Raw genomic sequence first — 13,109 nt, 5'->3', positions numbered from 1 at the left:
ATCCTCTGATTGTCACAGAAGTTGAAAGTATTTCTGAGGTTGAAAAAGAAGAGAATAGGTTCATCACATTATGGATAGATACACATAGATTACTTTTTTACCACTTTTACATGTTCCAATAATTAGAATGAACATTGACACACTTTAATTTGAGGATGCAGCCTTGAAGGAGTAGATAATATTAATGTCAACATGGGAAAACAGATATCTCAGTCAAGTATTCATTCTAAGTTTAAAGTTTCTGACAAAACTTTGGTTGGAATGAAGAAGCAATTGGAGGACGTACGTGCGCTTGTAAACATAAAAAAAAAATCAAACGATGTACGGTTCTAAGTTCTATAAGCACGAGCCCTGCAGGTGTGAAATAAATAAAGTAAGGAGACTACCCTCATATGGTACAACCTTCCTAATTGATAATAATCTTCTTTTGGTTTCGGATAGAGCAAATATAGACCAAATAATATCAAGAAAAGTTCAAAGGACTATCAAACAAACAAATGTTTAGAGACATGACCCTTGTCAAGATCATCAAGGTCACCATATGACCAAAATAAATAGGAGAAACTCAAAATTTCAAATGAAACCCATGCTAGACAAGGAAAATTATTGAATGCAGGGAGAAGACTTGACCACTATAGCATCGTCCAATGAAGCCTAAGATTCTGGTGCGGCAGTCAACAACCTGTGTGCAAAAGAAATAGATAAAGTAAGGGCGAATCGTCTAAAACAGAGAGAATCGACCAAAAGAGTGAGATGAAGAGAGAAATGAAGAGAGAAAAGACCAAGAACTCACAAGGGACGAACCTAGGCACGTTGAGGCATCAATTGGGCGGAGCTCGAAGACAATGGTGCTGCGATGGTGGTTGTTTGGCTGGGCAGATGTCATAGACGAGGACGACGAGAGATAAGGCGAGAGACACGAGAGCTAGACAGGGTTTTTCTATTCTTCGATTTTGTTAGGGTTGAGAGAACTGAAAAATTGGGTGAGAGATCTGAAATTAGTTTTTGGAAGAAAAATCTAAAACTAAATTTGCAAGAGAGAGGGAAGTTAAATTTTTTTAGAGAAGATGTCACGGGAGACCCATTTTCCATTTTAGCGTCACTTTTTTTTTTCAGCCCAATAGGCCTTTTTCTTTTATAGCATGAATAACCTCAACGTTATAATTAGATGCTATAAAAAGTCATATTTGTTGTAATGTAACTTAAGCATCAATATCTTGTGATTTAAATCGGTGCATAGTGAAGTTGTGCAACAATTGAATTCACCAAAGTGAGTTGTCTCTTGAACTTTTATAAATTCTAGTTAAGACTCCCATAACACGTTTTAATCCTTTTGATTTCTCTTTTCATTCCACGATAAAATTATGCATCATATGTTATTTGGGGTATTCACGGGTCATCGTGAAAGCTTTAGAAAAAGACCCTTAAACTCTTTCATAGAAGGCAATCCACACCTCCACTTTCACATTAGATGCTTCATCAAGTCTATCGCAATAGACCACTCAAAACTAAACTATGAGGACTTTAGAGATTATCCATCAAGTCTATCGCAATTGACCACCCAACATAAAAGGCTATAGATCATTTAAAAGTTATCCATTAAATCTATCGTAATAGACAATTCAAAATAAAAGCTATGGATCACACTAAGGGTTTGAGTCACATACTAGTCGAAGATTCTAGGATTACTCTCCTTGTTAGGCATTTGGTGAGAGAATCCATCGAGTTCCTCCTAGACCTCACAAACTTCAAGAAGATAATTCCTTCTTTCAACAATCGTTTCACAGCTCCACGTCTAAGATGTTTTGTTATTATACACATTATTCTTGGCAATTCCTATAGCAGTCTGCGAATCACAATGCAAAGAGACTAGTACTGATGTTCCTCTCCCTCCCCCCTTCTCCCTCCCATATTGATGCCCCCCACAATGGTACATCTCTCAGTAGGCTTCTAAACCACTCATATTGATGTCTCCCATGATAGTACATCTCTCAGTAGGCTTTTAAGTCACTTATACTGATGTCTTGATAGTTATAGAGCAATAAATTCACACTTCCATGAAGTAGCTCCTCTACCCAATAAGAAAGCATGTCCACTAGTAAAGCTTACTTCGTCATTCTAAGTTATCCAATTTGCATACACTACCCTTCTAATATGGCAAAAAAAATTAGAATGTAAACAATAATCTATTGTACCATTAAGATACCTTAATAAATGATGAAGAGCAATCAAATGATCTTTATAAGGATTATGTGTATATCTACTCAATCTTCTCACAACATATGCAATAATAGGTCTAGTATAGTTCATAAAAAACACAACACTTCCTATAATCTTTGCATATTCAGATTGAGAAACACTATCTTCCTTATTTTTCTTAACACTCATACTAGTATCATAAGGTATTCTTACAGCAGCATCATGAAGCTATGAAATCTCTTAAACAGTTTTCAATGTGTGATTGACATAAAGAAAATCAATTTTCAATAACACTAAACACCACATTAGTCTCACCTAAATCTTTCATTTGAAATGGTAAAAACATAAATAACTTAACATCATTACTTACATCTATGTTTGTATCAAAGATCAGTATATCATCAACATACAAATAGACAATCACACAATCAGCTCAAATAAATTTGAGTAAATATATGTATCAAATGATATTAACAAATATTCACATAATCAGCTCAAACAACTTAAGTAAATGACTTCTTTATATCCATGTGATATATTATATAAATGTTAACAAGGCTTTGTAGTACATTTTAGTCATTTGAAAATATGCAAAATATTTGACGATCCATTTAAACTTATCTGGCTTATATCCTTTAAGAAATTCTACTAAATCCATGAAGTTTTCATTTTCTCTTTTCAGGATCCGAGATATGCTCAACTAATTTGGCCAATGTTAGACTTTTGTACCCATTGTGACACTTAATTGTTTCTAAAATAAAAAAAACGTTGAAACTTAATTGTTATTCTTTTTGTTTACTCACCAAAGTATGTTGAAAATTTTTTATTTGTAGTCAAATCCGAAGTTATACCACTGCCTTGAAAGCAAATTCAGCACAACCGTGGTGCAAATCGTTCTTGTCGGTTGCTCCCCAAGGTTAACACAACTCCCCCCATCAAATGTGTACTCGTTGGATGGAGGGTTGGAATCAGAAAAGAGAAATGAGTTTGCTCATAATCGAAAATCAAGAAAGATAAAGTGTGTTATTTTCATATATGGAGGGTTGGTTTTTCAAGAGACAGTAGAAGATGAAGGAAGAACGTTTATGAAAAAATAAATTTCAGATCTAGAAATAATGACCCAATTAAAATACTAATGCGGGATAAGAGAAGGTGGAGTTCACCATGTGATTCTTTTATGGACCTTAGGCCTTGGTAAGTGTGAGTCATTCCCAACAAATTTAAGCTTTCAATCTCAATAAAAAAAATAATATTTATCCCTGCTTAACTATGCTAAACAATAAAAATTGGAGTAAATCTTTGAGCATTTTAAGATATTTAACAAAGATTTAAGCTCTTTTTTAAGTTGCCTGACGTGTTCAAGTGCTCGTCAAAACAAGTCAAGTATATAACTCTCGGTCATTTGACTTGGATAATAACTAATAGGACAGTTACAAATATAATAATCACGTTCAAGCTATTAGCAAATATAGTACAATGCAAAATTAGAGTTTATCTTTTCAATGAAGTATACAATTATTTAAAAATATTGCTATACAATTATCTGTTAGTCTTAAAAGTATTATCTATTGCAATTACCCTAAACTAATTTTACCCTGATTTAATCAAAAAAAAATTTAAGGCTTTCATACACAAGTGAATTAATATGTTTCTTTATTATTAGCAAAAACTTATTTTCGTAGCAATCCAAGGGATTGATTTACTTTTGGACATGCATCGTTTGCTTGGCTCTTCTTGTTCAGACACATTTGACTTGACGCTGTTGGATGCTTCTAATCAATAGAACAGGAAGAGGAGTAAGCTAAAAAAACAAAAGAAACATTATTTAATCTCCGACCTCCCCGATGAGCGAAGATGATATCTCCAAAAGTACCCTATTGGGAATTTCGAGACCCCATTCCTATCTTCTCTGGATGATGAAAAAGAAAGCTTTTTTTTAAACAGCTCTTCAAACAAGATAAGATAAGAAAGTCGAAAGCAGTATCTATTTGAAAAAAAAAAATTTATAGAGATGTATTGCGGCCTTCTCCTGTTCATCAACTCGAACCTCCAAAAGAAGTTTTAACCAAACATTAATTGTTGGAAGATCAAAGATGTGATTGAGTTGAGTAAATTATCGATGTTTCTACTTATAAAACTTTACCCACTTTATTGATGAGGTTCTTTAATATTGACAAATCTTCCTTCTTTTAATGGAAGATGTCGAGGAGAATAAAAAGCCGAAGCTAGAGGCATGTTGTCATGGAGACATGATACATGATCAATTGCAGTAAGTATATTTTACGATTGCACCATCAAGATTCACGAGGTTGATTCATTCGAACCCCTTGTGTGTTTGCAACAAATTAGATTTCATTTATTATTTTGATTTAACTAGTCATTCGATGCCCCTTGATTGGTTAGATTTCGAACAAAAGCTTTTAGCGAATGTTGATACCACTTGATCGGACTGTAAAACTGATTGGGATTATTTGTGGTTAGATGGCCACCCTCTTGGGTGGATGCACCCTAACATCTACCAATTGATCGATCATCCTAATCTTTTGGAATAGGCAGAATCCAAGTGAGATATAAGATAGAATTCAATTGAAGTCATCAAAACTTATCAAAGTTCTATTTATTTTCTTTTTGAAGAGGCTCCCTCGACAGAAGGGTTCATAATCTAGCAACTTTAACTTCTTCTTCTAAGACTCTTCCTTCCATCCTCTGTATCATCCTTCCAGTTGTTCCTTCGGTTTTTATGAATTTCAGATTAAGAAAACAAATGATTCGATCAAAATGCCTAATTAAATGACCGTCAACAGAGAACCTTGTCCCAATATTCATCCGAATCTCTACTCCGGTTTGAAATGCTGCATTGTATTCATGTCCTTAATCCAAGGTTATAAACGAGGGTTATGGTATTTCAATAAATAATTATGATCATATAAACAACAACAAATAATGAAGGACCAATTTTAAAGACAGCCCAGCCAACTTCGTTTGCAGAGTCGTACTGTACATAATATCTTAACGACTAGTTAAGTTACGCTCCATATAATCTATCAGAAAGATTAGGCCAAAAAGTAGAAAATGAAACAGCAATCTCATTAAGAGAAGTAATTCCCATCAATCTGGCACTGTTACCTCCAAAAACGTTTTACATGTTGAGAGAGAGAGTGAGAGGTAGAGAGAGTTGAAATAATAAAAATAAATAGAAACATTTGGAACAATTCTGTGCCTGTCTCTTATACACATCTAGATGTGTATAAGAGACAGGGTTGAATTCTGTGTTACCTAAATATCAAATTATTTATTCCCGGCTTCACCACCCACCTTCTTCCGGCTTCTCACCAATCCTCTCAGGAATTCCATTACCTGCATTTCATCATTCATCATCATCTTTCATATATTTTAATTCTCCTCATTTTTCATTCTCATCATCTTTCATATATTTTAATTCTCCTCATTTTTCATTCTCAAATCTTTACAAAATACAAACCCTCTCAAAATTCTAAACTTATCCTATCAAACTTAAAATTACCGGCAAGTTCAAAAAACATTCAGAAATACTTTCCAACTTCCACCTGTTGTGCACGTTTCAATTATGCCCTAAAACTTTGATTTTTGTAATTTCTTCCAAAAATCTATCTTTGAAGATTGAAATCGTTTTAAAAGCTGAGATGTTTAAAATTTAAAAACGAGATGAAATATTAAAATCATTTACATAATTAGATGTTGCGTCAATATGATATTACATCAGTGCATCAATTTCTATCTTATTTTGAGAAAAGAAAAAAGATCCCAAAACGAGACTTTCAAAACGTATTTCAAAGTTAAGAAAAAATGAGACTTTCGAAAATGTAAGGGCATAATTAAAACATGCATGAGTTTGGAGTATTTGTATAGAAGGCAAACTCACCTCTGAGGGATCCCTAAGAGAGTAGTATGCGTTGGTCTCTTTTGGCATAGAAGACACCAAGATGCCGTAGCCTTGGTTTCTCTCCCGCAGCACCTGCAAGAAACGGTGAAAAGAATTTAAAACTCAAACCACCATATGATTCAGTATCACTATTGCGAGATCCGGATTTGTTACCTTAAAAGCATCTTCATCAGTTCTGTCATCACCAATAAAGATAGGGAGCACGTCTTCACTTGAGTTCAGTCCTGCAAGATTATAGATTCGGGATGAGAATATGCTCACTAACTCACTCAACTCATAGCATTCATCTGAAAAGTTAGCACAGAAAACAAACAATTACCAAGAGATTCAAGCAGAAATTCAACTGCTTTTCCCTTGTTCCAATCAATCACTGGACGGATCTCTAAAACCTACAACGAGATGGAAGCAGTAGAAAGAATTCAGCAGAAAAAACAAACTCGAAGTAATGGAAGCTTGTATACAGAACCGCTGCAAAAAACAAACTCGAAGTAATGGAAGCTTGTATACAGAACTGTTGCGGATAAGCAAAACAACATACCTTCCGTCCATGTGTTAATCGTAAACGTGGGTGGTCTTTTAGTACATCATGAACACATTGCGCTATTGTAGGCCAATTCTGAAGAAGAGGAAAAGGGAGAACAATGTTTAAGAACCCAGATTGTAAGGCTTAAGCTTTGAAGTGGAAATAATATCAGATAGCCTGAAATTTTACCTTCTCATCTACATTGCGGTAATGTACAGCGGCACAAAACTTATGATTTTCAATTTTTGCGCCTTTTATATCTTTTGTCTTCTCGACAAGGGTTCCAAAAACCTACAACAAGTAATTAAATTTCTTGTACATTATTAGTTTGAAACATTTTATAAGACTTGAAGATGTAAATAAGAAGAAAAAATAATGTGCACCTCGTCTATCATGGGTAAGAATTCCCTTGCGGGTTGGAACAGATTAACATCCTTACCCTGTTTTGTTAAAAAAAGAGTTCATGGGAGTTGAAATTAATGAAGTCGCAAATCATTAACTCATGACAATCATGTTCAAGGATAAAAAAACAAAATAAGATAAGATATAATATTAGAATACAAGGTTCTTGTTTTATTCCATCCCTCACCTGTTGGTCAGTAGATCCAATACAGTTGGGATGGGAATTCAGCACTGTTTGACTCACAGGGCCGATGATATCCATCCCATGACTACCAGCATAATAGAGTTCTGTTAGTCCTACCAAGTCAAAAACCTGGAGGGGGGAAAAAAGGAGAAGAGGAAAAAAGGGAGAAGGTAGTTTTAGTTTTCTCGGAGTTATTGACAAAAGCAAGAAAGCAGAGAATTTCAGATGGATTATCTACTTACCTTTTCTCGCTTTCTTCCACTAATGATTGCCGTTGGAAAATATTTGGCAACATTTCTTACAGCAGATCGCATCTGAAAAAAGAAATTATTTTGTTAAGAAAATGGAAAAGAAATAAGACAGGTATGGTTGGACGTTGCCGTTAGATTGCTAGACGTACAGCATTAGACATAACAGCACAATCAGGATCATCTACTATTGGAGAAAGGGTCCCATCATAGTCCAAAAAAACAGCTATTTTTTTATTTTTTGCATAACTGGTAATTTGCTCTAGAGAGTTGAGTGCTGAAGGATGTTTGAGCTGCAGAACAAGAAAGAATAAATGAGTAAATTGAACTGGAAAAAAATAAGACAAGGAGGTAGCTAAGGTTCACAAGCATCAAACATTACCATCCAGGAGCTGTAAGCAACATCAGTATCATCATCTGAAGGAAACTCGACATCAAAATCCTTAATTAGCTTCTTCCGAGGAGGAGAAGAGGATTTCATTGCATCCAACCAACCATTGGACCAGACATCATCAAATTTTCCTGACTTTTTCCTTGGAATTGTGATATATTTACTTGGAGGAAAGGAACCACCTGGTTGTGAGTAAGGCAAGATAGCAGGATGGATTCCTAGCCTTGATTTATTCATTGGGGCAGGTTCAGTGAGAACAGGAGATGTGTGATTTGATGTCAAGTCCATGTAGCAACTTAATACGAGAGAAAAAAAAAATATTTTGTAATACAGTGATGTAATGGGAAAGAAGCTCGATCAAATACAAATTTGTGCCCCCCTTGTCAAAAATTATTTACCCAACCCTTTTATCAATGAAAAACCAACGCTTCAGTGTTTTCTTGTCACTTCTGTTTGGTGAGCAGTCCATCAAGCGCAGTCTTCCTGAAAACTGTTGGTGAAATATATATATACAAAATGAAATTATTATATGAAAAAAAAAAAAGAAAAAAACAGCAGACAAATAATGGCAGTGGGTACCTTTTCATTGCCAAAGCAGCACAGCATTTATAAAATGTTGCCTAACATTATATTGTTATCAGACCTTTGTGGAAGGAAAAATATGTTTGAAATACACGTGATTCTCCTCTGTTCTGCATAGCAAGAGAAGGTGCATAAAGGTGAGTAGCTATAACAAATGACATCAGCTAATGAACCATTGCCGATAGAAGTAGGAAAAAGGAAACCAAAAACAAAAACATGAAAATTAGAAGCTAACAGTACACAGAATATTTATCATGTACCTCAGCGGTATATTAACAAATAATTTAAAGGAATAAATATTTTAACCAGAAACCGGATAAGGTATCTAATTCGTGGAATAAAATTTTCCAAATGAACCAGATTTGGTCAAACTCTAATGATCCATCTCCCGAAGATGGACATAATAATAATCTATTGGCTATGTAACCAGTTCAGGTCTTGAAATGTTAAACATCTTTTTTTTATGCAACAGTTCTCACATGCACTTTCTGATTTCAGATATAATATAGTTTTCAACCTGTGAATATAATTTATACTGGCAAGATACGGGGGAGGTTAAGAGAGACCTGACAATGCTTAACCAACTATCTGATGAATAATTTTCCTAACAATGCCAGAGAAGAAACTAAGGCAATAGAGTAATGACATCAAACTGAATTATATTTAATTTAGGAGTCCTGAGAGGATGTTAAGAGACACCAATTGCTACTTGCAATTTGAAAATGGATATGATGTCATGTTATGCAGAAGATAATGAATATATAAGACTTCAGATTTGAAAGCCTTCGCTTTTCAGATACCAAATTTAGAGTATACATAAATGGCTTTCATGTAGCATTATAAAACATGACACTTTTGTCTGTGTACATCAAGTAGCTATTTTTTTTTTTCAAGACTAGTTGCACAAAATAAATAACGATTAATCTAAATACATAAATACACAAAATTTACATTTATAATACTAGAGAAATTTTTTTTTTTTTTTTTAAAAAAAAAAAAAAAAAAAATCTGTTTTTCAAAAACATGGTATTTTGTCTACCAGCTTCAAGTCGCTGTTGGAAACAATAAAAAGATATATTGCAAAAAGGAAGGAGGGCTGCACGATTCAGAAATTAGGAATGGTTTTAAAATATTTTACAAAAAATATTCAGAGTGCAATTGAACATCTCCTGTAAATAAATTTAAGCATTCAACAGCCCACCTCATTTTGGAATTATGTCCAGCCACCGTTTAACTGTGGATAAGAATGCTTCAGGTCTGCTTCAGGTCTTATCTACATATCTTTTATGCAACGAATCATGGATTTTCCATTACAATATTACTACTGGATTAAGAAAATATTGCAGGCATATCTATGGGGATCATGCATAATTTAAGAATCCGAATTACTTTATCTCTCCATAATCAAACTCATGGATTAATTTTATCAACACCACCAGCTAAGATGCAAAGAAGTCGTGACAAAAATATATTGCATTATGAGAAAATATTATAATGTTGTTGATAACCGATTAAAGAGTACAAAAGGGGATATATTCATGCCACTTTGTCTACAACCATTGTATGGTAATAAAAAAAACATTTAAAAGCATGGAAACTCTGTTTGTGTGTGTGTGTGTGAGAGAGAGAAGGGCGATAATTACAAAATGACAAAAAAGGCTTTCAATGATTATCCATGTTAATTGGATATTAATATTTTTTTGTAGTTCAATAATTGGATTTTAATACTCCCCCCAAAATAAATAAATAAGTAACCTATTCTCCATAGCACCCACCATGTATTCTTGGTCATCAAATAGATCAGATGTATAAGATTATATTCCAATTTTGAAGAACCAAGAGAAACAGTAGTGATGATAGCTTGTTACTGAAGATTAAAAGACGCCATAGACATGAATATAAACTCCCACATACTTCAATCAAATCAAAATCAAAAGAGTTGTTAACGATTTTCTTTTAATAATTACATCTTAAATTCACGAAAAGAAAAACAAAACAAAAAATGTTTGGACACCTAGGCCCGGCCTACGGACCACAAAGTCGTGTCTTAAGACAGTTGTATCAAAAAGTCGAGTCCTGTAACTGGTAGGGCCAACCGCTCAAAGACGAGTCCCACACAGGCTAGTAATTACCAAATCCATTTCAGTATAGCTCTGTGCTCCCAGATATATCGACATTACTAAATAAAATATTTACCTTTCAATTAGTGAGAGGGAGAAGAAAAAGGCTACGGTTGCCAATACAAATACTTCTGTATTAACACTGTAATTATCAATTTTAAATAAATAATAATAAAACTTAACGTGTTCTTCTCTATATTTGGCTTTTGATGTTCTGTAACAATTTATTCTTCCAGTACTTATATTCTGTAAGGAAGGATTACTCCCCTATTTTGTCTCCGTCCTTGTGTTCTGTAAGGATTAGGCTTCAGGTGGAAAATATCTTGAGGGTCTATTATTTTTTAATGAAATACAAAAAGAAAAAGTAATTCAAACTAAAGGTACTCTGGTTCATGAGAAGAAATTATTATAATAAATTATTCACAACAACATGAACCCAGAGGGAAAAAGTATATTAATGTTAGAGAAACCCAAGTTAAGGAAAAAGCGGTGGCGGAAAGAAAGTTAATATTATTAATTGACCAACTGCACGCCAGATTCCAAATGGGAAAAGTCAAGACAAGAGAGCTTTCTTCTTCTTCTCTCTCTGAGTTAGTTACATCAACAAAAGCACGTGAATTTTTCAACAACGACGGTGTTAACAGTTCCCAGCAACCGACAAAATAGAAATAGAAATTTATGGTGAATTATCATACCACAGACGTTTAATACAAAACGGTGAAGAGTGGGGGAGATTAAAAAAATAAAAAAAAAAAAAAAAAAAAAGGAGCTGTCATATCAGTCGGTTCAGGAAGCCAACTTTTCAGCAAGGATCCTATGTGCTAAATTTAGAAAATAATAAAAGCGATTAGATTCACTTTTAGGTCTCTTATATTATAAATTACCAACATGAAACACGCATACAGAGCCATAAACTACACAAAATTTCTCAGAAATTGCTTAAATGTGATATGAAGATATCAAAGATCATCGGAAATCGAAAATGTCGAGGAAATAAGAAATGATTCTCGAATACAGCAAAAATTTAAATAAACAATCTCGAAAAGGTTCCTTACGACACAATCTCTGACAACATTTGATTAATAATAACAATATAAAATGTAGAGGAAATCAAAATGGGAGGAAAATTAATTGGAAGAAGAGACGGTATATACCTGAGTTGAAGTAATTAGAAACGTAACCTCCACTTTTCTGTCCTTTGTTCTTGGTACTGAACAAGAAAACGGCGGTCAAGGGAAGGGATTCGAGATCAAATCAAAAGCCTGAGAAGAAAAAGAAGGAAGAGCATCGGAGAAAATCGGATCAAAAGAGGGGAAAATGTGAGAATATAGAGGAAAATTAAAGGAAAAAAAGAGAGCGAAAGAGAGAAGAAAGAAACCTTGGGTTGAGCGCGATGTTAGAGATGATGAAATCTAGAGCCAAACAGAAATATGAGGGGGAAAAAATGAGAGAGAGAGAGAGAGAGAGAGAAAATCAATGGTAAAATGGTTAACCAATAAAAAGGGGAAAAATAAAAAGGATTTGAAAAGAAGAAATTTTGGAGTATTTATAGCGTTCCGATTCCGTGTTCAACAAGGTAACTCTCTTTTCTTTTCCTTTTTTTCTTTTATCTTATTTTTCTCTTCAGTTTGGTTGTTGAGTTGGGAAACAAACACTCCTTTGAAGGTTTTATCCCGCACATAGAAAATTTTGCAAAACTACTTTCAACCTTAACATTGTTTTTTTTCTTTTCTATTTGTAAAATAAGTTAACTTATTTATAATTATTATAGATACTATAGATATAGTATTTATCATTAATATTTTATCATATTTAAAAATATTTCTAATAATTTTACCATTTTGAATAATTATTTTTTCATTTTTTGTTTTAGTCTTTTTATTAACTTTTTGTTATAAAGTGTAAATATTTTTAAATATCTTTTTATATTTAAAAATATCCTTTTATGTTTCCTGTCTATATTTTAAGAGAAAATTATCATTTTAATCCTCAAATTGTGAATAACATATGTGTTCGGTCACTAAATTTTTAAAATATATCCTTTTATTACATAGATATATTTGATCAATAAATTTTTAAGAGCTACTTTTTAGTCGTCAAATTATTAAAATAGGTTTAAAGATCTTTTAAGTAGTTTTCTTAATTATTTTAAATAATTAGATGATATTTAAAATTTTAAAAATAATTTTAGAAAGTTTTTTTAAAATAGGTTTAAAGATCTTTTAAGTAGTTTTCTTAATTATTTTAAATAATTAGATGATATTTAAAATTTTAAAAATAATTTTAGAAAGATGGGGTCATTTTTAAAAATTATTTTTCTAATTTAAAATATCATATAATTATTTAAAACAATGATAATAAATTATTTGAGAAACGTTTTAACCTAAGAAGGTACATTTTAAAACTTTAGGAATCAAGCGCACGTATTTTTCAAAATTTTAGAGACTAAAAAGGTAATTTTTTACTTTTAAAATGTTCGATTTGGTCCATGTAATTTTGCCTTTGGTTTAATTTGGTACTTTTCAAAAGTTATTTTTG

At 32.9% G+C, this 13,109-nt stretch overlaps 1 protein-coding gene and 1 long non-coding RNA gene across 6 annotated transcripts; both read right to left on the bottom strand.

The window, feature by feature from the left end:
* Window positions 1–393: 393 nt before the first annotated feature.
* Window positions 394–1,118, bottom strand: LOC120069199. Of its 2 annotated transcripts, none has more exons than XR_005479468.1 (2): window positions 794–1,118; window positions 394–682 (listed from the first exon to the last, which is right to left on the bottom strand). It is a non-coding gene; the product is annotated as an uncharacterized LOC120069199 (long non-coding RNA). The 2 variants fall into 2 exon arrangements; XR_005479469.1 differs by having other exon boundaries at window positions 805–1,116.
* A 4,339-nt stretch (window positions 1,119–5,457) lies between these two features.
* LOC120069193 (probable trehalose-phosphate phosphatase F) lies at window positions 5,458–12,083 on the bottom strand. Of its 4 annotated transcripts, none has more exons than XM_039020876.1 (15): window positions 11,950–12,083; window positions 11,726–11,833; window positions 9,653–9,732; window positions 8,449–8,561; window positions 7,861–8,359; window positions 7,631–7,771; window positions 7,473–7,544; window positions 7,234–7,359; window positions 7,028–7,084; window positions 6,834–6,935; window positions 6,660–6,737; window positions 6,441–6,510; window positions 6,275–6,345; window positions 6,101–6,193; window positions 5,458–5,556 (listed from the first exon to the last, which is right to left on the bottom strand). In XM_039020876.1, exons 5-15 carry the CDS (start codon window positions 8,155–8,157, stop codon window positions 5,488–5,490), a joined length of 1,176 nt encoding a protein of 391 aa, XP_038876804.1. In that variant the 5' UTR covers window positions 8,158–8,359; window positions 8,449–8,561; window positions 9,653–9,732; window positions 11,726–11,833; window positions 11,950–12,083; the 3' UTR covers window positions 5,458–5,487. The 4 variants fall into 4 exon arrangements, with proteins under 4 accessions (XP_038876804.1, XP_038876805.1, XP_038876803.1 ...); XM_039020877.1 differs by having other exon boundaries at window positions 9,653–9,724; XM_039020875.1 differs by lacking the exon at window positions 9,653–9,732.
* Between the last annotated feature and the right edge of the window lie 1,026 nt (window positions 12,084–13,109).

Source organism: Benincasa hispida, unplaced genomic scaffold (assembly GCF_009727055.1).
Source record: "Benincasa hispida cultivar B227 unplaced genomic scaffold, ASM972705v1 Contig285, whole genome shotgun sequence".
NCBI classification, from domain to species: Eukaryota; Viridiplantae; Streptophyta; class Magnoliopsida; order Cucurbitales; family Cucurbitaceae; genus Benincasa; species Benincasa hispida.
The sequence above is the reverse complement of the archived record's forward strand: the minus strand, read 5'-3'. Positions and strand labels throughout refer to the sequence as shown.

What these genes read in the sequence shown, in the direction of transcription:
- LOC120069193 (XM_039020876.1), bottom strand. Translation starts at nt 8,157, where the DNA reads ATGGACTTGACATCAAATCACACATCTCCTGTTCTCACTGAACCTGCC. An exon ending in GTGGAAGAAAGCGAGAAAAG is followed by an intron (nt 7,360 to 7,472) that starts GTAAGTAGATAA and finishes TCCCCCCTCCAG; the next exon opens with GTTTTTGACTTGGTAGGACT. An exon ending in CTGATGAAGATGCTTTTAAG is followed by an intron (nt 6,194 to 6,274) that starts GTAACAAATCCG and finishes CGTTTCTTGCAG; the next exon opens with GTGCTGCGGGAGAGAAACCA.